The sequence below is a fragment of the Typopeltis vanoorti genome, chromosome 21 (assembly GCF_054136105.1).
Source record: "Typopeltis vanoorti isolate ZY-2024b chromosome 21, IOZ_Tvanoo_1.0, whole genome shotgun sequence".
Classification (NCBI taxonomy): domain Eukaryota; kingdom Metazoa; phylum Arthropoda; class Arachnida; order Uropygi; family Thelyphonidae; genus Typopeltis; species Typopeltis vanoorti.
This window is the reverse complement of record NC_143569.1, coordinates 95,281,004-95,307,332: the sequence shown is the minus strand read 5'-3', so window position 1 is coordinate 95,307,332 and position 26,329 is coordinate 95,281,004. Positions and strand designations below refer to the sequence as shown.

The 26,329-nt window shown below is 34.3% G+C and overlaps 1 protein-coding gene across 2 annotated transcripts in view; it reads right to left on the bottom strand.

Moving 5' to 3' along the window:
• Positions 1-6,581: 6,581 nt before the first annotated feature.
• The window catches only part of LOC150095127 (uncharacterized), a 67,649-nt gene continuing 47,901 nt past the window's right edge, over positions 6,582-26,329 (bottom strand). Inside the window, exon 4 of one of the 2 annotated variants that reach the window (XM_090410909.1) lies at positions 6,582-8,057. In XM_090410909.1, the coding sequence (XP_090267035.1) occupies positions 7,143-8,057 (915 nt within the window). In that variant the 3' untranslated portion in view covers positions 6,582-7,142. Of the gene's footprint in view, positions 8,060-26,329 lie in introns of both variants that reach the window. The other variant, XM_090410910.1, reaches the window with a different exon arrangement.

Sequence of the window (26,329 nt, the reverse complement as noted above, 5' to 3'; positions counted from 1 at the left end):
CCTAACAGCACTGATATTCTATATGTTCTTCTGCTGTATCAGATTGATATAAAAAAAAAAACCTGTAAGTTACAACCTTTTATGAGTAGAAGTCACACAAAAAAATATACAAAATAATGACAAATGGAAATCAACAGCAAGAGGGAATCCAAGAAATATCTGACAGAGAATAACACAACTGGATTTCAAAGATGTGAGCAAACAAAGTTTGCACCTGAAAGTATCTTCAGGACTGGGGTAAGGTGATACAACACCAGGGCAACTCGTTGCAAAGGTGGAGCAAGTTACCAACACTCCTGTCTCAGTATCTCCTATAATGCAAAACACATCTCCTTGCAGATATGTCTAATGTTATGCATTAAGAGAAGGGCCACTACCCAGACTAGTTTCCACCTTTATTGAGGTCTCTTCAGTGGGAGCCAGGCCCAAGCTGAGATACCAGGCAGAAGCATTCGCAGGTCATCTCTACCTATAGGAGTTGCCAAATGGTGTGCCACCCTTTTTTAATAAATTACTCTGGATTTAGAGAAAGATGTTGAAAGTTTATTTTTCACTTGGTTAGAGTATAATAAATTTAGTTTAATCCTTTATCCAAGTGTGAGCAAACAAAGTTTGCGCCTGAAAGTATCTTCAGGACTGGGGTAAGGTGATACAACACCAGGGCAACTCGTTGCAAAGGTGGAGCAAGCTACCAACACTCCTGTCTCAGTATCTCCTATAATGCAAAACACATCTCCTTGCAGATATGTCAAATGTTATGCATTAAGGGAAGGGCCACTATCCAGACTAGTTTTGACCTTTATTGAGGTTCCTTGCTCCACCTTTGCAACGAGTTGGCCTGGTGTTGTATCACCTTACCCCAGTCCTGAAGATACTTTCAGGCGCAAACTTTGTTTGCTCACACTTGGATAAAGGATTAAACTAAATTTATTATACTCTAACCAAGTGAAAAATAAACTTTCAACATCTTTCTCTAAATCCAGAGTAATTTATTAAAAAAGGGTGGCACACCATTTGGCAACTCCTATAGGTAGAGATGACCTGCGAATGCTTCTGCCTGGTATCTCAGCTTGGGCCTGGCTCCCACTGAAGAGACCTCAATAAAGGTTGAAACTAGTCTGGGTAGTGGCCCTTCCCTTAATGCATAACATTAGACATATCTGCAAGGAGATGTGTTTTGCATTATAGGAGATACTGAGACAGGAGTGCTGGTAGCTTGCTACACCTTTGCAACGAGTTGCCCTGGTGTTGTATCACCTTACCCCAGTCCTGAAGATACTTTCAGGCGCAAACTTTGTTTGCTCACACTTGGATAAAGGATTAAACTAAATTTATTATATACTCTAACCAAGTGAAAAATAAACTTTCAATGGATTTCAAAGAGTTTGACATTACCCTGGACAAAATACAGAATAGTGGAAGAATCAATTGGTGTTCCATTAAGAGTTTGTTTACATTTACCAATTTCTGGTTATGGGGTTGAAATCCCACAGTGGCATAAATATCTTTAAGATGGTGATTTTTTAGATTTTTTAATATCTGGTGAGAGACATTCTACTTACTGGAGGGCCAGAAGTAGCTTGAAAAAATGTCTATCTAGCCTCTAGTGCTCCTGGTTTATTTCCATTGATCTTTCCAACCAAAGGACAAATGTTGAGTTTTCCTCAAATTGTTGCTTTATAGATTTGTTTAGCTGAATGAAGAACCCAACACTGTCCAAGTCAAAGAGATGAAGAATTTAAAGCAGTAAACAGGGATTAAAAAAGATGACTGTTAAATTATTCTGAGAAATGCACTACAAAGGCTCAAGTCATTTCTCCAAGGTCCCTATTTCCAATTCGGAGTTTGATGATGGTTATCATTGCAATTCTCATAGTCAACCTGAAGTTACGAGAGAGATGCTCTTTTTATTATTATAGATTTAAATTAATGGAACTCAGGAAAAGTAGACAGCTCAGTTCTTAGAGAAGACAAACAGAGAAAATATAGCTATACCCAAAATAACACTCTAGATAAAATATAATAAGATGCCATATAAACTGTAAGCAATTCTCCATTAGATTAGCTATATAAATGACCTTTTCCCCTCAGTGTTATCACCAAAAGGGATCCTCATTTTTATTTTATCTGGCACTGAACAAATTCTGAACCTTCTACATTATTTTCTGATAAGCTATGGCTACTACACACCCAAAATTTTATTAGCCATTTTATATCTATCTGACAGCTGCACAACAGCTTTCTACAGGTGAAGCATGTATAAATTTTTTATATCAGCATGAAAAATGATGTGCCATTTAAGGTTGCAGAATAAATAAATCAGAAATTTCTCTCTCAGGGTAGTTTTCCCATAGGAACTGATTTTGAATATAACTGACACTGAAATTTTTGTAGTCAATTTGAAGCACTGCTAAATTTTGAAGCTCCTACTTTTATTCTACAAGTTTATCTGTCCACAGTCATTTTTTTTTATTATTATTATTGTGGTCTGCTTGCACAAATTCTGCAACCATCTCTGCCTCTGCAAATAGAGTCTAGCTTGAAGTATTGTACAAAATTTCTCATTCTTATTAGTGGTATGATTCCACATTGGAATCATACCACTAATAATCATACCACTAATTCCAATTGCACTTAAGAGAACTTTAGATAGCGTCTGCCAAAAGGCTCCTTTTTCAGTAAGCCAAATCCTTCGCATTTATCATACATAATGATAAGAAAGGGGAAGGAAGTATCATTACAGTGTAAATGTACTTGGATTCAGCATGAGTGATGTATATCAAATTGCCTGTGATTATTTCAACACTACACAACTTTTTTTTGTAGATGACTAATTACAGGATGGGGTGCTTAAGGATGAAAGCTACAAAACTGAGAGGAGACCTCCATATAGCCTTCAAAGGAATGAAGAGAACCGACCAGGGATTCTGACCTAATGTCCAATCGTCACCTTCTCGTGGTGCACCCCGTTATATCTACCTGGATACTGAACGGACGAGAACGGGCTGTAAATTTGGGATTTAGCTGGCCAAATTGTATTCTTATTGACTTAAACCAAATCAAATGATGATACAACATGAATGTCATGCTGGCTGGGGCGTTGCCCCGTTGTTTTTGCCACAGAACCAGGGCAAACAGCAAAAAGTCAGTTATTGGAACAAATTCTAAAACTTACCCCAACTCAACATCACCAGAGTTAAAGATCGGTACTATCAACATAAGAAGCCTGAATGGCAAAGAAATCGAGCTAGCTGAGGAACTGGATAAGTACCAGATCAACATAATAGGGGTGATTGAAACAAAAACTGGTGATATCTTTCTGAGCAATAAATACACAAAATGTTATATTCAGGCAGTGACAATCAAGGAAAATAAGGAGTAGCCATAGTATTCAACATTAAATACGAGGCTAATCTTCTTGAATGGCAGACAGTCCCAAATAGAGTAATGTGGGCAAATATGAGAATGGGGAACTGGACAATGAGACTTATTTGTGCCTATGGTCACACAGAAGGATCTACTAAGGTAGAAGTGGAGGAATTTTTCGAGTCTTCAGAGAAAGCAACCGACACAGTGAAAATGGAAAAGTTGGTCCTTGTTGGGGATCTAAATACAGAGTAGGAAATGATTGTCAGACATACAAAAATATTTTGGAAAATTTGGAGAAGAGAGCAAAGCTAACAATAATGGCAAATATCTGTTGGATTTCTGCTAAAGACATGGACTGGTTATTACTAACACAATGTTCCAACATAAAAATGTGCATAAATTCACATGGAGAGAAGAGGCAAAGAATAAGAAAAATCTCAATGATTATGTTATTGTTGATAGTGATGTTTTTACACTGGTGTAGGACACCAGAGTGTACAGAGGATTTAAAATTGGAAGTGATCACCATTTAGTCTTGAGTAGGATAAAATTGAATTTCATATTGGAAAAAAAAAAAATAAAAAAATAAAAAAAAAAAAAACCGTAAAAAAGTTTTAAAGAGAATAAAAGTTGAGCAGCTCTCAGATATGAACTGTAGACTAAAATACACAAATATTATTCAAGAAAAAATGAAAGAGTTTGAGAGCAGGAAGCAAACCTTGGAGATTCAGTGGCAAGCAGTGAAGAAAACACTGAGTCAACCACAGAGGCATGAGGTGAAGTTGTGTGCAAGGATAGAAAAATCAGAACTCCATGGTAGACACAGGAAGTTAAAGAGGCTGTGAAGGAAAAGAAGAAAGCATATCAAAAGTTCCTGGCAAATAAATCAGCTTGTGCAAAACTGGCTAAACAAAAGTCATAGGAGGACTTTGAAAAGAACATTGAAAATAAATATCAAGAAGGTGGTAAGATATTCTGGAGGTTGTTGAAGAAGCTCAGAAATGGAGGAAAGAGTGCTGTAAAAGGAATTAGAGATGATAAAGGTGACATGAAAACAGGAGAAAAAGATATCCTTAAAGTATGGAGTAATTACTTTGAAAAACTGCTAAATGAAACAAGCAGTGATAAAAAAGTGGTAAAAAACACAGACCAGGCATGCAGTCAGAAATACATATCCATACTTGAAGTAGAAAAAGCCATCAAAGGCTTGAAATGTGGAAAGGCAGCAGGAGTAGATGATATTCGACCAGAAATGCTCAAGGATGGAGGTATAAAAGTCTTACAGTGGCTGCACTGCATAGTTCAGAAGGCCTGGACAGAGGGATGAATTCCAGATAATTGGAGTAGAGCTCTCATAGTACCCATATATAAAAAGGGAAATAAAACTGAATGTGAGAATTACAGATGTATTTCTCTACTTAGTATTTCTTGTAAGATTTATGGCAGCATACTCGAGTTAAGGATTGTGGAAGAGAAGCTTGGTGAAGAACAAGCTGGATTTCAGCCAAATAGAGGCTGTCAGGATCAAATTTTCACTCTACAATAGATAGTTGAGAAATCATGGGAATATAACAAAGATCTATATTTAAGTTTTGTAGATCTGGAAAAGGCATATGACAAGGTGCCAAAAGAGAAGTTATTCCAAATGCTATGGAATAGCTTAACACCAAATAGGTTATTTGGTGTTAATGGGGCATTATATCAAGCAATACTTAGTCTTTATTTGAGTTGTAAGTCAGCAGTTAGAATTGAAGGAAGTACAGGAAAATGGTTTAATGTTAAATCTGGTGTCAGACAGAAATGTACATTATCCCCTCTCTTATTCATTATTTATATGGATCACATTATGAAGGAAAGTGGTATTAAACCTGATATCAAAATCAGAGGTTAATCTCAGCAATTTTGGAGATGATATTATACTTCTAAATAAATCCGCTTTACACTGACTAAATTGAATAACTGTTGCCATAGATATGGTATGAAGGTCAGCATTAAAAAGACAAAGAAAATAGGCAAAAACATTGAAAATATCAACTGCAGTGAAGATGGTAAGTTAAATATGGAAACAGACAACAGAATCAACAAAGCTGGTACTGCAGGAAGTCAACTGAATAAATTTATATGGAATAAGAGATTAATTAGCCAAAACACTAAATTAGCTGTATACAAGACAGTGTTTAAACCAATTTAACTTATGGATCTGAGAGCTGGGTTGGAATATTGTCAACATCCAGGAATGCATTATCAGAGCTAATCTTAGGTGGTATGGTCACTTAAGCAGAATGGGAGAGAAAAGATTAGCAAAACAAGTGTTCTCTGCCAGGATGGTAGGAAAAAGACCCAGATATAGGTGTATTGATACAATAAAAAGTGCCTTATAAGATGGAAATATAAGACCTGATAATATGGGAGTCTTAACATTTAACAGATTGATTTGGAGGAAAATTGTAGATAGGAAGTAAGCAATGATGTAAATTTTTCATGTATTACTGAATATCCTGTACACCCCTTGAGGGTATATATCAGGAATTCGATGATGATAATTACAGGATTGTTTTTAAATAAGCAAAGAAAACTGAAACAATGATGAAAAAAACTTCAATAAGCTCGACATTCAATTGTCCCTTTTGTGCAATAACTTCATTCATCATACATCACTGAACACATAGTTATGACTAACAACATTCCAGCCTCACTCTAATGTGTCACTTCTGTTTCTCCATTTCTCTTTGTGGCATCTTGAAGACTAGATATTTCTTCAGTCTTTACTCATCAGTCTTATTCATCTTTTCTTATTCACCAGTGTGTATATACACGCACATCCTACATACTTGTGTGATAGATTAAAAAAAAAAAAAAAAGCCTACTAAATCTATTATACAATTATATTCAGCAAAAACATGCTGATTCTAAATATTCACTAAATGAAGTACAAAATCAATACTTCACATTTCATGGAGTCATTTGTTTAATTACACTATCACAAATAATAAAATATGGAGCAATTTACAAGGTGTAATGATAAAATATATTCAACTTCAGTAATATGAACAAGCTAAACCCTATAAAAATAAATCTCTTGTAGGTTTTCTTCTTTTTTATCCTATGATTTAAAAAAAAAAAAAAATACCCACTTGTTAGCAGATAAATTCACCCCTGAAAGTAGAATGACAAGATTTAAAGAATAAGTTATTCACAGTATCATGACAAACTTTTAAGGGTATAACATTCTTTATTTGCTAACATATGCTTTTATATCATATCATAAGCTAGTTGCTGAAAAAAAAAATCAGATAATTTATGGGATTAACATCAGTACACAATGAAGATACTTTCATGCACATACATTTAGTATATCACTTCACAACAGCAACATATGCTAAACTACAATTCTAAAATGTTTCATGAAGATGCTACTGAGAATAAAATGAAATATGACCAAATATCAACATGAAGATCCTAAAATACTACACCTGCAGCATCATGTTTTTATTTTTTCTTCACTCACAATATTCCAACAATTTACAGCAGCTATTGGTTTAAAAAAAAAGTATGGAGTTGACTTTGATCATTACTCTAACATAAAACTATACCACACAGATAATGGCATCAAGTATATTAAGTGTCACAACCCTAGAAGAGGACACATTAAGAAAGAGAGGGAGAGATAGAGGTGTGAAGATATCAAATAAAGGACCCTATTATTATTTAATGGCTTATGCCAGACATAAAGTGAGTACACAAAGACAACTTCCAGAGCAAGTCCATCAGTGTCACGGTGAGGGAGTACTCACAGGTTCCGTCTTCACTTCTGTTTCTCCATTACTCTTTGTGGCATCTTGAAGACTAGATATTTCTTCAGTCTTTTCTGAGACAGTCTTATTCATCTTTTCCACAAGCTTCAGATGTTTCAAACTTTTCATATGTATTTCATAAGGAATAGGGCCAGTAAATTTCTTGTTGCATAACTGACAATGTGGTCGATTTGCATCTCCTTCCTCTTCATTTTGTTCAATGGGTGGGACTTCTCCATTTTCTACTGCTTTTAATTGCTGAATGAACTTTATATGGGCTTTACTCTTCATGTGTATTTTATATGGATAGGGCCCAGAAAATGCCTTTTCACAAGTTTCGCAACGAAGTGTTTCTTTGTTTGAATTTTCAGCTTTCTCTCCATCTTCATTTGATTTATCCCCTGAAGTTTTTGCATCTTCCAATTTCTTTAATGTATTCAAATGCACTTTACTTGTCAAGTGCTCCTGATAAGGAATGGGCCCAGTAAATTTCTTGTGACATAATCCACAAGCATTTGGACAAGCAACATCAACTGGAATAGATACTGCATTTTCATCACCAGATATTGGTCGGTCAGGATCTTGGTTTTCCCCTTGTAAAGCATTAACTGCAGCAACCTTAAGATCATTCAAAATTTGCAATTTCTTGACCTGCTTCAAGTGCTTTCTGCCTTGAACATGCTGCTGATGTGGAACTGACCCATGAAACTTTACATCACATATATCACAAAATAAACTGTTAACTTCTCCTCCACCTGGAGCATCTGTGCCATCATTCAATTTCTGTCTCTTTTTGTGCTTAATACTTTCTAAATGGATATGATAAGGTATTGGTCCAGTGAAATTCTTCTGGCATAGATCACAACGGTAGACTTCATCTGTAGGCATTTTCCTCTAAGAAATAAAAAAAGTAAGTACTTATATTAGCAAATATGTCTGTATTACAGAATTTATGAATAAATTCAAGCTAATAGCACATTTGCTAACAAAGTAAATACCATAAATATATTTTATTCACCATAAAATACACTACAGGAAATATACTATCATCAGACCAACTCAGTTGCATGTACCTGTAAATCAACTTGCTTGCCAGATGATCTGAGAAAAGATTTATGTTTGTAGGTAACAATTATATAGGAGTAAATTGTCCTAATTACTATGTCTTCTAGGAAAATAAATACTCAAGCTGTACATTTGCAATTTGCTTTGCTTCTTGACTTTAACATCTCTGAGAAAGATCATTTACATTAAATTACAATATCATGACCACTAAGATTATAATAATCATTTTTGATTCTAAGATCTTCATTTTTTTTTTTTTTTTTAAATGATGAAAAGCAATGAAATATGTTTTTCTTATATTCTATGGATTTTAACTGCAGAACAAGACACTCTGTCCTGGCCAAATTTATCCACTAGGAGATATTTTTTAAAAAATATTTTCAAATCTGGTCAGACATCATGTAATAAATTCCTTTTGATGTATGTAAATATATTATATATATAAAATACTTTTTTTTTCCAAATATTGTACTAGTCTTGGGAAGAAATGCATTTATAAGGATTTCCCACTGGTTAATAATGAAGTTTTTCTAATAACAAAACTTGATGTTATGCATATTCTTATCAATCCAATTTGAACTCACATTACTACAATGATCACAATTCCATTTCTTTATGGCGTATAAAATGATCCTTGTTCCACTTCAAGATGCCATAATCAAATAACCAAAGTCGCATTTAAGACTATGTTGTGCATTTCTAAACCATCCTAATGTCTGCTGCACCTTGCTATGAAACTGACCTCCCAACTTTTTGCTAAATGAATCTCCGAAATTGGGTGTTGTACATTTATTAATGAAGTAAAAAAAAATATATTTTTTTAAAAATTATTTTATGTTAATATTCTACTGTGCACTAAATTATTTCAACAATTGAGCAAATTTACTGCTTTGCTGTTGAAATATGTCACCTCCAACAAACAGCAAATAATATGTCAGAATCAATACTGCACAAGAACATAAGAAATGTCCAAAAATGAGCATAAGTAACTTTCTGGATCAGATGATTAAGTAAGAACATTTCAAAAACAAAATGGAATATAACATGGTATATACAACAGAACTGAAAACAAGATGTGTGAACAACACTGGAAGAAGAAGAAAAAAAAGAAAAAAAAAGAAGCAAACCATTTGCCAAATTTGTAATAAGAATATTTTCAAATAAAATATAAGCTGCAAAAATTCATAGAACAAAAAGACAAATGCAAAAATAAATATGACAGTTCTTATAAACAAACCGGCTCACTCTGAAAAATCACTATCTTTAATGACTGTCAACTCCAATATGAATAGTAACTAGTTAACAATTACAATTAGTAGCTATGCAAAGCATGATGCACAAACACATAAGAACTTTACTTATTCCTCTTAAAACTCATGGATAACATCAATGCACTGGGATCAAAAAATATAAAAATTATTTTCCTGAATCATAAGTTGACATATAATACCAAAGGCTTTTCCCTAAATAAAAAATTAAAAAAAAAAAAAAGTGAATTCTTTCTATGAACTGAACATTACAAACAAGCTCAGCAAAAAGACCAAAGCTGATTCCTAAATAAAGTAAAGACCTACAGGATTTTTTTTTAATGAACAAAGTCTCTTTATGTCTTTATAATGACATTACCACAAACCTAAAATAAAAAATGCTGTGAAAGCTATGATGCAGAAACAGTTAAAAAAAAATCCTTCCCTATAAATCCAGTTACCATCCACATTTTTTTTTTTTTTTTTTTTTTTATTCTGAAGATAAGCACTATCATGAAACATGTTAAATCCCAACACTGCAGTTGGAGATCTCCATTTTTAATTTTCTTTTCATCTTTCTTTAGATTTTGGTTTCTTCAAGTTTTTTTTTTTTTTTTCTGTTAGCTTAGTATTATTTATAACATACATTTTCAAAAGCCATGTTATTAGTTTCAAAATATCCATCAGAATGTGAAATAACAGATATCTATGACTAACAAAGTAAATCTAAACCCCAAGATAAAAATTAGAAAAGTGGTTAAACATTTCTGAAAGTAAGGTACACTAACAGTACTCTAAAGAGAAAGATCAAACTTAGGTGCTGAAGAATTAAGTCATGGTACTGAAGCAATTAAAAATTCTTATAATTTGGGAGGTCATTTGTCTGTCTACCCTACAACAATGTTAACTTTAAATGAATACATAAAATTTCCTTAGATATCCTACTGACAATAACAACTGCTTGTGAACTTCATGGTGTAGTACTGATATGTTAATTTTATTTAAAAAACTTAACCATACAATACTACACTACATTAATTCTACATATACCCTACTATCACTTGCTCAGTTTAAATTAGATATTCCTACTATCATTTGTACTTTGAAGAAGTCATTCTTGTATTTACTTAAGTTATTTCTATCTTACTTTTTTCTAATATCTATATCTCACTTAAATGACATAAGGTACATCATGGTCTGGTGGTGCCAATTTCATGCAGTCAAAAGCACAATGACATGAGTTCTTTGGTTGGAAAAAGATCCATGTTCAGTTTTCATAACTGATGCAAGGAACATTTATAAAAATTTAACTTTTCAACAGAAGGTAAGTTAGCTAGTCATATATGGAGATGATAAGGTTTTTCCCTCCTGAAAATTAAAGATTTTCATGACAAAACCTGGCCCACACAGTCGGGGATTAATTGTATGTGGTTTAAAGTGTGGAACTTTGGCTTCACAGGATTGCTCCAAAAGGCAGAAATGTTGAATTTGAAACTGAATGTGCCTAAGCATGAACTCAAAAATAGGAGGCATAAAACACACAAGTAGACCCCTTCCCAAAAATATACCAACAAACCAACATTGACTTGCAATTTTATTAAAAATACCCCGTGGCTTAATTTGTTTCCAGAATTTGTTCATCTACCAATAACTGACTAAAGCCTGTACAAGCTTCATATAAAAATTGAGAATTGTGTTACATTCTGAAATTAGCTACCTGTACCTAACTTTTCATGCAAATATGGTTTAGCTAGTTGGTTGTAAAATGAGTGAAGACAGGAAAAGAACAAACTGGTTGCATCAAGTTTTATTTCAAAGTTGGCAAAATTGCTTCAGAGATCATTGAAATGTTGCAAACAATGTTTGGAGATGAATCAATGGTAAGGAAACAAATCATCAGTGATTTTTGAGGTTTGGGACTGGAAAAAATATCAAATATTCTGAGTATTCAAGTTATCCATCATCATCTTTTCAAGCCAAACTCTTGACCCAGCATTATTATTTAGGGTGTCCCTCCCTTAAATGTCTAAAGACATCCTAAGTAATACTTTTGGTAATACTATAACTTAGGACAAGAAAAAATTACCTTAGGACAACCAGAAAAAAAAAAATGTCATATACAGAATTGGTTGTGTCACTATGAAAATATCCCAGTACACACACACACATGCACGACCACTATTTCTGAACAACAACGTTTTGCCAAGAACAACAATAAATTCATTCACCATCACTAGTCCCCAGACCCAACTGGCTTCATCTGACTTCTTGTTCTTCAAGATAAAGCTACATCTTAAAGCACAAGAGATCTGGGGATGTTTCGAGATCAAAACAACTGCAAGCAATGCTGAATGCATTTTCAAAGGAAGACCACCAGTCAGTGGTAGAAATGCTGGACTTAGTAAATAAATGTTAGCATACAAGCTCTCTAACATCCACAATCTATGGATGTTATTCACTTGGCATGGTTGGCCAAGTGAATAACTTGTATATGTTCTCCAACCCAATGTGAGATCACCACCACTCTGCTTTCTAGAGGTCGGAAGTGGTTTTAAAAGTTTCATGTTTGGTCTCTAGAGCAAGATTTCTGGATTAACTAATCCATAACCCGTCTATGCTACTACAACTAATGTACTATGGATTTAAAACTTTTGGTGATGAGATTCACATAAAAAGGATGCTTGAGGGTCTATGACTGGCATGGGATACGCTATTGGCAAATGCTTGCAGCAGCAAATATAATAATACTTGGGGGGAGGGGGGGGAATCCAAATTCGGAAAACTTTGAGTGAGAAATTATATGCTGATGCATATACATAATAATAATATTAATAACTATTATTATTATTAAGAGAGACCTCCAGGGAGTCAAGGACTCATTGAGGAAGGTCACATACTACACACACCAGCAATCATACTTAATTCTTGAATTCATCCACACTGCTTGCACTCATAACATCCAATGGCAATCTATTCCAATCACGCACCACTATCTGAGAGAAAATTCTAGCCCTCACCCAATTCTTACCAGCCTTCATTCTCAGATACCAAGGATGTCCTCTCGTCCTTTCCCCACCTCCACAAATGGAAAAATTCCATCAATTGAAATCCTGTATGACCCTTTCACAAATTTGTAAGTCTCAATCATATCACCCCTCTTTCTCCTGTTTGCTAGTGTCTGCAGTCTACAAATTCTCAATCTGTCTTCATAATCAGTATTCCACAATCCCGATATCATTTTCAACACTCTCCCTTGTACTCTCTCCAATATATCATAATCACAACGGAAACCAAGAGACCAGACCAGTGCACAATAGTCCAAGTGAAGTCTTATGAAGGCCTTGTAAAGAGGCGAAATGACATCCTTATCTTTAGATGTGAACATTCATTTCAGCATTCTAATAAACTTTTGAGTTGTATTTGCAATCTTTGCCACATGGCCCTGAACTTCAACTTCCTATCTATTAACACTCCAAGATCCCTAGCCTCATCAGTTTCTTCTAGCCTAATCCCACCAATATAATACGACATTGGATATCTAATCATGACAAAGTGAATGACTTTACATTTACTGACAATGAACTGACACCCATTTTCTCATGCCCACAATTCCAGCCTATTCAAATCATTCTGCAAGTACTGCATATCAGCAGCATTCCTGCTTACCCTACCTATCTTTGTATCATCTGCAAATAGCTGTATGTCACCTGTCAAATCCTTCCCAACTGAATAACAGTGGACTAAGCACTGATCCTTGTGGTAGTACACCACTTGTTTTTTGAAAATCTTATGGATGAAGACTCACATACCCGCCGTATACAACTTTTTGATATAAGTCAGTCAGCCATCCTCTTATCAAACCCATTTTCTTCAATTTATGCAACAGTCTACCATGCTGTATTCTGTCAAAAGCCTTAGCAAAATCCAAAAGTATCATGGTGTATCCATTCCTCTTGTCTAGTTCAATGGTAACGTTGTTATAGAATGTGAGCAAGTTGCTAAAACACGACCTTCCCTTAATAAACCCATGTTGTTCATTGCAAAGGAGAGCTTCACTGTCAACCCATTTCTGAATGTGAGCCCTAACCAATTTTTCCAAAATCTTCACCACCTCCACTGCTGAGATACTAATTGGTCGATAGTTGTATACATCGGTCTTTGCACCACTCTTGTGCAATGGAATTACCATACATTCCTTCCATTCCTGTGGAATTTTCTCTGTTCTGAGATTCATATTAAACAGCCTGGTCAAAGGAATGGCCAGTTCAGCTGAACACTCTTCTAGCACATGTGCTGATATCCCACCAGTCCCTACTGCCAAATTCTTATTCAATTTGTGCAACAGCTCTATTACCTCGTCCTCATACACCTGTGTTTCTTCATCTAGCGAAGAGGTAACAGTGAGCTCAATGTTGCGTATACCAGATTGATAGCTTTTAAGAAAATGGGCACTCATTAACTGAACAACCTCTTCTACATCTGTAACCCTCACGCCATCAGCATTTAAAAGTTATTCTTTCATATTCATTCATTCATTCTTTTTTTTTTTTTTTTTTTTTTACTTGCAGCATATCAATAGAATTCTTGTGGGTTGTCTTTAGCACACAGAGCCAGTTTCTTTTTGTACAACAGTTGTGACTATTCTAGCCTGCTATTTATAATGTTCGTAATGTATTCTTTCCACATCGTCCTTTTCTTACAAATCTCTTGCTTAATAAGATTACTCATCCATTTGACCCCATTTATTTTTCAAACTCTCAAGACACATTTTGATATTGCATAATTTAAGTATTGTTTAAATGCTTCCCATGCACTGTAAATATTCTTTCCATCCAGCAATCAATCCCATTCCACTAAAGTCAGTGTATACTCCTCAGTTGGTCATAATTTCCTACTTTATAGTTCAGCATGTAACCTTTTCTGAATGGAACATTCACAAACTTAGTGAATGTTCCATTCACTTACGTCTTTAACTGAAACGCCCTCTGACACTATAATCAAATTTAACACTATTTGCCCTTGAGTTCCTTCTTCACATGCTGCTTGAGGAAGTTGTCCCAACAGCTCAAAAAAACGCATTTTCATTCTTCTCGCGAGATTTTACTGCTACCCAATTGATATTTGGATAATTAAAGTCTCACATCATGATTACTTTCTGCACTCATCTTTTCTATTTGGTGATGCATTTCTTCTTCATTAGCAATCGATCCATCAGGTCTGTAACAACACCCCACTATGTAATTGATCTTATTAGATTCCACCTCACACCAGATGGCTTCAAATTCACTGCCACATGAAATATTGTTAGTAGTAGTAGTACTACAATCATAGGTCTCAACTCTAACTGGATTCAAGTCGTCCAATATCATTAGCAGCATGCCCCATCCTCTCTAAAAATACTGTACCCTTGACACTCGATTCCAGTTAGTAGGTCTAATTCTGATAGCCAGGTCTCACTAATACTTACAATCCGAGGTCGCAACATATTGACTAAGGCAACGAACTCTATCCTTTGTTTCTGATACTCCTAGCATTTATCTACAGACATAATAATCTACCTGTTTGTTCTTTATACATTAATACTTATTTGATATTATTCAAAGAACTGTAAATGACAACGTATGTGCCATCTGTGTTGAAGTTCTTAAATTTCTATTCTTTAGTCACTCTGGTAATGGATCAAATAATATAAAATAGTCATTCTTTCAGCTACAAATGGTTTACCAAAGTATGAATACCTTGTGTAATATTTTTTTTAAAATTTGGTTTACAGTCAAAGCAACTAAGGCTATGAGACTAGATGTATCAAATCTGTTAAGTGCTGATGTTTGCCAGGCTGTTGTTGGGATAAATAATCCCTATACATCACCAGCTAACTCACTTCCTTTTGAAAAAGACCTTGTATATTTCCCCAAAGGACATAATCATCACTACCATCTGAGCTACTGAGGATATCTACGATGTCAATGAAGAGTACTTTAGCATTTATACTGTGTATATATATGTACATTTTATTTCCTTGATAATTATGAATTATTAAAAACTGATTCAACATAACATTAAAACATTAATAATAACATGTAAAGAAGCACATTCAAATGAACAAACCAAGAATCATCTATTAAAGTAGAAAATCAAAAAATACAGGGATGAATATTTATCATTTGGATTTATAGGGGGAAGATAAAAAATAATAAGCAGAAACCAAAGTGTGTTCTGTATTATGAAACATTAATTTTAATCTTAAAATAACATTATTTTGCAGAAAGTTTCCAGTATTGAGAACACATGTTTTTAGATAAATAACAAGTTTAATAAAAATGAACAAATATAACCCTACAGAACTGCTAAACCACAGAAGCATATTTAATATGTAAGTTTCTGTTAAGAATATTTTATCATTAATATAAGTAAAGTGAACTAAATTAGATAGTATACAGCATATAACAATGGGTTAAACTTGCATATTATTCTAATATCTCACAATTATCAGTACAATAAATATAAAATAAAATATGATAAATTTATATAAAATTTACTACATGCCCATGGTTGTATTATATATCCAAAAGAATAAAAATGAACTGATTTTGATGAAACTTAATATTTAAGCAATTTTAATTTTTATTAAAATCTAATAACAGTAATATCTGCTATTTTACACAAAGACCAAAATAATTTTTTCAGTGTCACTGACACAAGTAATTCACTGGGTGAGCAATGCACAGTGTAGATACTCCTGGAAAGTGATTTGCACTTATCTTCCATCACTAATCCCCCCCCCATCTCTTTTTTTTTTTATATTATGCAACAGTTGTTTTACCTGTGATAGACAGTTTTTGTATGTGCATGAAAATGAATTTGTATGTGCATGAAAATACAGAAATTTTTTTTTTTTTGCAATTAATTTAATGCTTGGTTTTATTTCTGATATTGACAATGATGATAAAACACACCTGAAATACTACACTTCCTAATGTTTTCTCATGCTTTCAAACTGCTCGGTTTGGTCTCCAACAACCATACAGTAACTACTCATCAAATGACTACTTGGCAGAGATAACAGGTTACAGCATGAATTACTGACACCGTACTAACATTAAATGCCACAACATTATCAAGATAATTTTACATTATTAAAAATAAAAACAACATATCAGTTACAAAAGAAGCTACTATTCTCACCTCATTTACAGCACACGAAAGCATGCTTTATTCATTTTTTTATTAAAGAATTAGGGATAGGGAAACCCTAAGAGCTCATAAGATTTACCTATTTATAGCAAATTTACTCTCTACATAAAAAAATCGGTACTTGTTATTACTGAAGTTAGATGGAAAAATAAATAGAATAACTGCTATAACAAATTTGGTATAAAAATCACCAATAAAAAAACTGAGAATAAGGCTGGAATGATGAAAATATCAGTATCCTGAATGGACAGAACATGTTCTGTAAACTGCTGAAATTTACAGAACATGTAAATAGGGACAGTTTTTAGTGAAGATGACATAATAATCGAAACAGATAACAAGAGTAAGCAAAACAGGTATGGTAGGATGTCAATGAATACATTTATATGGAATAAAAGAGAAATTATTCAAAACATTAATGCAGCTGTATACAAGACAGTTCAAACCAATCTTAATTTATGATCTGGGAGTTCTAACTAATGAATATTAGAAGGAACAGATACAAATGGCAGACTCATTGGAAGGAATTTGACATTTTTAGCATTCAGTAATGTGTAAGCAAAACTAATCTCAGTTTATGGTCACTTAAACAGAAAGAAAGAGGAAAGGTTAGCAAAAACGGGGTTTGATGCCAGGATGGCTGTATAAAGACCAAGAGATAGGTGGACTGATGCAATTAGAAGACCAAAATATAAGATCTGACAATAATGGAGTCCCAACATACAAATTTGGAGGAAGCCTGTTGATAGGAAGTTATTATTATTACTAGAAGTTTAATAGAGACATGCATATTAAACACGGTATAATTTTTTAAATAACAGCTTTACTCATATCAGAGAAATCTAATATTTTGCTCATTATGTCATAAGCTTCATTTAGGGAGAAGGCAGAAGAATCAGCTACAACATTTAAATTATGAACACAAGAACGAGTCACAAAGCATGCATATAATATCTATAATATCACACGTCTCTATCTCAGCTGTACAAGTAGGAGGAAACACTATTAGAGTTCAAAGTAGGTACAGATGTATAATTAATTTTAAAAAAATTATATACAATTAATAACAATAACAGTAATAGCAAATAGGAGTAATAAATTATATTTAGTTTCTCTTACATGTGTTAAGCCATTATTTAAAACATTATATTATTATCATTATTACGTGAAACCTGCAAGAAGCCTAAGGATTAATTGTGGGAAGGCATTCTACTGCACTACAAACATTTCAGTTTCCTCTACTTAATCCTCCAACTATGAAATTGTAGTTCTACCAAACATGCAACACCATCTACTGCCCAAAAGACACTAAAGCCTTTCAGTTCTTGAAATGCTGAGTGTGGCTTTTACAAACATCCATGCCCGATGCAGGTTTGAATCTGCATCGGGCATGGATGTTCAAACCTGCATCTGTACCACATGAACTTGTAACCTGGTTAATGTAAACTTTTCATGCAGTACTATCATGGTTTCCTGCACACCTCTAGAAAGTACATATCAGGAATTTAATGATGATACCCATGGTTGGCCAACCCAATAACTGGAATATTTTGAAACTTAGTTACATTCCTAGAAACATCAATACAATAACAGATGTGTCATTATTCTCATAATTAAAGAACTTATAAGGGTTAGTGTTCTTACTTGTTTCCAAGAGCTTGCACAGTTCTGGAGCAATTGTCAAGGTTCAGAATTTTTGTGAGGAGTAAATCAGCAATAAGCAAGCCTGAATATCTTCATCTTCTTGAGTATTCTGCAATTGAGCAGGTTCTTCTTTTAGTAGCAAAAACGTTTCTTCCACTCTCTTCTGTTCTGAGCCCTTGTCTTTCAAGGTTGTGTACCTGCCTACATTCACAACATGTCATCTAGCATTGTTTTCCTTACTCTTCCTCTGGGTCTTTTTCCCCGACTAATTTTCCTTCAATGGCATGTCTGATGATTCCATTCCCTCTCAGAATATGTCCAATCCAGTTTCTCTTTCTTCTTTTTATCCTCCTTAACAGACTTCTTTCTTCTACTACTCTTTTTAAGACCTCTTCATTAGTTATATTATCTGTCCATTTGATTTTTTCCATCCATCGACATCTCAAAGCTTTCCAAAATCTTAATTTCTTCTTTCTTCAATGTCCAAGTTTCAGTTGTATAGAGGGTAACACTCCACACATAGCATTTTATTAGTCTTTTCTTTATGTTTCTATCCATTTTACTTCTGAATAAATTCCATTTTCTATTAAAGGCATCTCTTCCCATCGCTATTCTTGCTTTTATGTCACTTTTACACCTTCCATCACTGTTAATAACACTTCCTAGATATTTAAATGTCTTTACTTGATTCAATTTTTCCCCATTTATTCTGATATCCATATTTGCCTCTTTCCTTGCTATTTTCATTACCCTTGTTTTTCTGATGTTAATTTTCATTCCATAATTGATACACAATTCCAGTAATCTGTTCAACAGATGTTGTAGTCCTGTTTCAGTATTTAATAATAATGCCTTGTCATCTGCATATCTTATTGCAAATATCTGTCTACCTCCAATCTTTATTCCTTCTTTCAAATTCTCCAGTGCTTCAGAATACATGTTAAACAAAATTGGTGACAGAGAACAGCCTTGTCTTAAGCCTCGTCCAATGATACCTGGTTCTGTTGTACCATATATCTCTCACCATAGCAGTTTGTCCTATATAGTGAAATAATTAGCCTTCTGTCTTTCCAATCTTTTCCATTACTTCCACCATCTTATCCCATTTTATAAAGTCAAAAGCTTTTTCAAATATATAACAGATATTAACCTCTTTATTCAGTTGCAGACTTCTTTCACTCACTATTCTTACCAGTCCAATCACATCTCTTGTTCCCCTACCCCTTCCTGAAACCAAACTGATCTTCTCCAAGAAATTCTTCCACCTTAGATGCAATTCTTCGTGTTAAGATTCTCATAAGTATTTTTGATGTATGGGAAATGAGGCTTATTGTTTTAAAATCCTTGCAGTTCACTGCATTACTTTTCTTTGGTATAGGTATAAATATTAAGGTCATAAAATCTTTTAGTAATTCTCCTTTGTTATAAATTAAATTTATTATTTTGATTATTTCTTCAGTTCCTTTGTTCTGAAGTTGTTTCAGGAATTCTGCAGGTATTTCATCTATTCCTTCTGCCTTTCCACATTTTAGTTCTTTAATGGCCATTTCTATCTTCTGTCTTCAAAATCTCTGGATAACAACTGAAATATGCTTAGATCATCAACCAATATCACAATGTATATTGCATTCCTGTGAAGTTCTTCAGTGATAACAAACACTTTATTAACCAGTTTGTTTTTACTACACACAGCCAATTAAGTATAAATGGACAAATGATATACATGTGGATAAAATAAATTAAAGTAGTCCTGGAAAAGAAGAAAGCATACTGACAATTCCTAGTGAATAAGTTGGCAGATGCCCTAAAAGAATACAGAGATAAATGTAATAGAACTAAGCTATATGTGAAAGTAGCAAATTAAAAGACATGGATAGACTTCAGTAAGAATATAGAAGGTAAATATCAGGAAGACAGAAAAATGTTCTGGAGGCAACTGAAAAAGCTTATGAAAGAGTGCTGCAAAAGGAAGCAAAGATGATAAAGGTGACATAACAATAGAAGACAAGAATGTTCTAGATGTCTGAAGTAATTACTTTGAAAGACTTAAATGACACAAGCACTGAAGAACCATACCAGAAAATTTTCAAGAGGAATGCAAACAGGAGTACATATCAATACTCGCGGTAGAAAAAACTATTCAAGGTATACATTTTTGGTCGTTTTTATAGATAGAAATACACTTTTATTAATACAGACCAGTATTTTACAAATAAACATTTATTAAAACCTACCAGTTTCGCCAGCAAACTGTCTGGCTTTTTCAAGGTATTACGGAGATATGAAAGTAAATGCAAATTAAAAGGAACATAAAAAACGTTGTAAACGTTGTGTACAGATACTAGTTTGGTTTACAACGTTTTTTATGTTCCTTTTAATTTGCATTTACTTTCATATCTCCGTAATACCTTGAAAAAGCCAGACAGTTTGCTGGCGAAACTGGTAGGTTTTAATAAATGTTTATTTGTAAAATACTGGTCTGTATTAATAAAAGTGTATTTCTGGTAGAAAAAACTGTTAAAAACTTGAAATATTGAAGCTCGAGAAGATGATATTTGACCAGAAATGCAGGTATAAAAATTTTTGGAGTGAATACACACATAATTCATAGGATATAATAAATTTAGTTTAATCCTTTATCTAAGTGTAAGCAAACAAAGTTTGCACCTGAAGTATCTTCAGGATTGAGGCAACTCGTGGTAAAGGTGGACCAAGCTCTCATCACTACTTGTTTCAGTATCTCCCATAATGCAAAGCACATCTCCTTGCAGACATCTATAATGCTATGCATTAAGGGAAGGCCACTACCAGACTGGTTTTGACCTTGATTGAGGTCTCGTCAATGGGAGCCAGACCCAGAGGTGGTGATACTAAGGTGGAAGTAATGGAGAAGTCATATTTTACCTATACGATTTGCCAAAAAACTTCCAACATAATTCATAGGGCCTGGAAGGTCAAATTCCATTTGATTGGAGTAAAGCTCTCATAGTTCCCATCTATAAGGAAATAAAGCTGAATGTGAGAATTGCAGAGAAATTTCTCTACTTAGTGTTCCAGGTAAGATTTATGCTCTCATAAATGAAAAGAGGATGAGAAACACCATGGAAGAAAAACTGGTGGTGGTGGTGGTGGGGGGGGAGGACAAGCTGGATTCAGGCCAAATAGAGGTAGTCAAGATCAGATTTTCACTTTACAACAAATAGTTGCAAAATCAATCTTCAGGTTTTTTAGATCTGGAAAACACATATGACAAGGTGTCCATTGAAAAGCTTTTCAAAACACTATAGTTATATGGGGTAAACGGATCATTATACAGGTCAATAGATAGTCTATATTTAAACTGTAAGTTAGCAGTCAGAATTGAAGGGAATACAGGAAGATGGAATAGAAAAATCAAGTGTAAGACAAGGATGCACATTATGAAAGAATGGGGCATTAAACCTGATATTAGAATTGAGAGATATCAAACTAGTTTTTTGCAATGTTGTATTCCTAAACACATCGAGTGCAAGTCTCCAGGCGTCTCTAACTAAATTGAATAAAAGCTGTAACAAATTTGGCATGAAAATCAGCAATAAAAAGACCACAACTATGAAAATAGACAGGAACATACAAAACTTCAGCTGTATTCTGAATGGAAAGCATGAAGAACAAAATATATCAGCTATTAGGCAGTTTTTGTGAAGATGGCAAGTTGAATCTGGAAATAGACAACAGAAAAGTGAAGCTGGTATGGCAGGGAGCCAGTTGAATAAATTTACATGAATTAACCAAAACTAAACTAGCAGTATATAAGACAGGGTTCAAACCAGTTTTAAGTTATATTTGAGATTTGAATTAGAAACAAAGCATTTAATCAAATATTAGAGACCACAGATATAATAGATCTTAAAAAAATTAGGGACCTGAACAGATGGCATAAATGGCAGGATCATATTAAAAATGAAGACATTAGAAAGGAACTTCACATTGTTAGCATGACTAATCGTTGGTATGATCGCTTAAACTGAATGAAAGAGGAAAGGTTAACAAAACAGGTGTTTGATGCAAAGATGGCAGGAAAAAGACCCAGAGGAAGACCAAGGTTAGGTGGATTGATTCAGACAGAAGTGCCTTAGAATGGTTTCCCTTTTTTTTTTTTTTTTTTTTTTTTAAATGTGGTTACTATTACTACCCATGAAAGATTATTACTAAACCTATAGTACATTTGTACCAAGGATGGGCTAAGGATTTTTTCCCCCTCCATTTCATCAGTTATATATATATTTTTGTAATTTTTAAATTTATCTTTACATAGTCTGGAAACATTGCTTTAGAGACCAAACATGGAACTTTTTCAACCACTTCAGGTCTCCAATAAGTGGGAGAGCCGTCTCGCACTGGGCAGTGAAATTTATCTTCCCCCTAAAAGTATTCACAAATGTTCATGTCCATGGCGAGAATTGAATCTGCACTGCAACTCACTGGTTGTAGAGCGGGTACATTAACCACTCGGCCAATTAGATACGACAAACTGGAGGCTGACAAATAATAGACTAACTTGGAAGAAAATTGTTGATAGGAGATTATTTATAATGTAAACTTAATCATGTAGTGCTGTCATAGCTTTTTATGAGGTCTGGCACCTCATAAAAACAACCTACAGAGCATCAACCACCACTGCCCTCAATTCTGATCTCTAAGCCATCTCTCCAATGGGGATTCAGATAACCTCATCCATTCAATGCTAGTAAAACCCAGTTCTGTCTCATTTCTCACAAAAAAAGAACCATTTTATCCCAATATTATTTTTGACAACATTCAAATTTCTAGACAACACAAGATTTCTATTCTTTGAATTACCCTGATACCAAGCCTCTCTCGGCATAATCATATCACAACCACTATACCCCAGCTTCTAAAAAACTAGGATCTCTTTCACTCAAGATGTTACTTTACCTCTGAACAGCTGTTAACCTCATACAAATCACATATCTGTTCAGCTATCAAATATTGCTCTCACATTTGGAGTGGAGCTACTAAAAGCTCCCTCAAAATGCTTGACTCAATACATAGGAGGGCAATTAGATTGATTAATAAAATCCATCACTTACCAACTCACTCGTTTGGTTTCTGCAATGTGTATTCTATAAATATTTCCACCACTCAGTACAGTAAGTCCATTGGATCATGTGCAGCTGCTGCCATCCCTTCACAGTATAACTTGAAACCAAAAGAACAAGTTTCTTTTCCTCTTCCTCCATCCTTGCTACTGCTCTGTATTGTGGAACATTCTTCCCCTGATGAGTTTCCCAAGAAATACAATATACAGCTTTTAAATCAAATGTAAACAAGTTTCCCCTTTTCCCAATCCACTACCCATACATGATACTATAGGTTGATAAAAATAGCCTGAACACCCCTTGAGGGTACATATCAGGAAATTAATGATGACATGTTTTTCAATCAAACTCCACTGTGAAACCGACTGAGCTACAGAGGCACTGTTAGGAGTAATGATAGCAAATTCTTCCATACATATTAAATAATTTTATATAATGAAAATTATTTAATATGCATGTGATAAGAGCTGAGAAGTAAAGTATTTTTCTATATAATCCCCCAGGCCAAACCCTCAAAGCATTTCAAGTACCATTAACTCTTGCTATAACAAATTTGTAGAGACAAAGGAATGTCATGCGAATGGGGAGATGGCACTTATTCATCAAGCTTTTCTGTAGACCACAACTTAAGCCATATGAATAAATCTGGAATATAACTTTAATCCTTTGCACTCATTCGGCATCACAGGAATGACATCCCGAAGAATCCTCTAAGATCATGTGTCTTTGACCAATGGCATACCCTACAGCTGGATTGCACTCTTAGATGATGGCTTAGCTTGGGTTACTACTACACTGTGTATTCTTGCCAGCTCGACCACTGTTTCACCATCAGAGAAGGGAAAACACCTTTGTATACTTTAACATTTTCTTTTGTATCAGATGTATAAATCATTCTCTCTTGAACAGCTCACCAATAAACTAGAAATAGAAATATTTTGTTTAAAAATTGTCCAACTCTTTGTTAGTGCCACTGTAAAAGAAACCATCGCTCAGACAGCTTATGTGTTACAGAGCAATTTGCATGCATCATTTGGGAGATGCCATTCAATCTGTAGGCTATGACATAGTCATGACAGAACCAAGCTAGCAGTAAGGACCAATCTCTCATCTTACAGATGAGGTGAGATGAGACCCGTAGAACTGATCTATTACACACGAGCACCGAGTGCAAAGAGTTAATATTGTTTAAGGTCACTTAGCAATTTCAGTATAACTGAACTAAAATGTAAAAGAAAATTGCTACCAACATCACTACAGGTCACATTCTTCAATAGATTTCGATCATTTATTTTTAGCACCGTTTTACCTATTTAATCTAGAAAAAATAATTTAAAAAAGTGACAAAAAAAATCTCATGCATAAAAAATTAGCCAAGTACTCAAGGTTGACTGCAATTCCAAAGTGGCTACTTGGTTGCCATTATTTTAACTGTTGAGAATGTAAATACTCTTCTGAAATTCGAGCAGCACCATAACAGTAAAAAACAATACCACCAATTATTAAAAACATTGTTAGTAAAATTATATATATATATGCATCTAAACTGCAACAGCCAATCTCCTCCTTTCTCATTATACTTGGCTCACTTTATTATGTCTCCCACTCCAATCTGATTTAATAAACTGATTATGTTCAGCACTAGACATAATTTATTATTCACTAATGCTATAAATACAAATTTTACATTTTACCATATTTTCAAAAAAACTATATGAAATATCAACATTATTGCACTCAGAATATGAAAAACAGATGGATATTTATACATATAATTACCAGGCGCTATTTTAAACTTCTACAAACTACAGAAACAGAAGAATTAAAAGACCAACACCCTACTTTCCTTTGGGATAAATGTTTGCTTCAAAGAAATAGATTAAGCTGTCAAGAAATTCCTGGAAGGAGTAGTTTACTTCTTACTTAAGATTTCAGCCCATGTCCAAAGACTATGACAAGGTCTACTGTAGAACAGGAATAGCAGAATCCATATTGGTGATCACTAATTAACCGATGGGTCTCCAGATAGTGAAGAAGCCAGCTGTTGATGACCCCCCCCCCCATCACTTTCAAGAGTACTGATATGAGAGCAATGGAACAACAGTTGGATGGCTTTATTTCACTTTTTTTTTTTTTTTTTTGCAAAGTAAATGCAGTTAGCTACCTGCAAGATGAGGAGGACAGCTTATATAGGCAATACCAGATGGATATTAATTCTAGAGCACAACTGGAAGGGTACCATCTGGACCAGGAGGCATGTTGGGAGAAGTTTGTGGTAATCTACCTTCACCATCTGCATGAGATGGAGCAAACACCGATTCCAAGAGTCTGTCTGCCTTGTTTTTGGGTGATTTTATCATGGTACTATCAGGATGTGAGAAAGGTAGAAACAAAAGAGGGCAGAAATTACATCGAACAACTTTAGCAATCTGAATGTTACTTGACCAAAAAAAAGCAAGCTCATTGCATTTAGAAACATCTGCTTTGATGATTTCCTTATGCTTGTCAGAGCTACAGCACAAGGCAATTGAAACACTGAAATTCTTGACTTGAGCCACTGAATATATACTGTATTTTTATTACAGAATGCAAGGACACCCCCCCCACACACACACAAAGACCAGGACTTAAATAGAAGTTGGGAGGAGGAAGGATGAAAGCCCTCATTCCTATAAGGATTATTCCAGTTATTTACTCGAACAGGCGTTTGAATCAGGAGAATGGAAACAGTAATCACATCATGTAAAAGAGGCACAGAAATCCCAGTTGGAATCAAAAGAAAAAAAAATCAGCTAATCAACCTGTAGAGATGCCAACAGATGAGCACACATCTGCTTATATTTGGAGGAAGTGGTTCAGAAAAGGTCCCGAGCGATGAAAGAATGATGAGAATTATCTGGCATGCTGGTTAAGA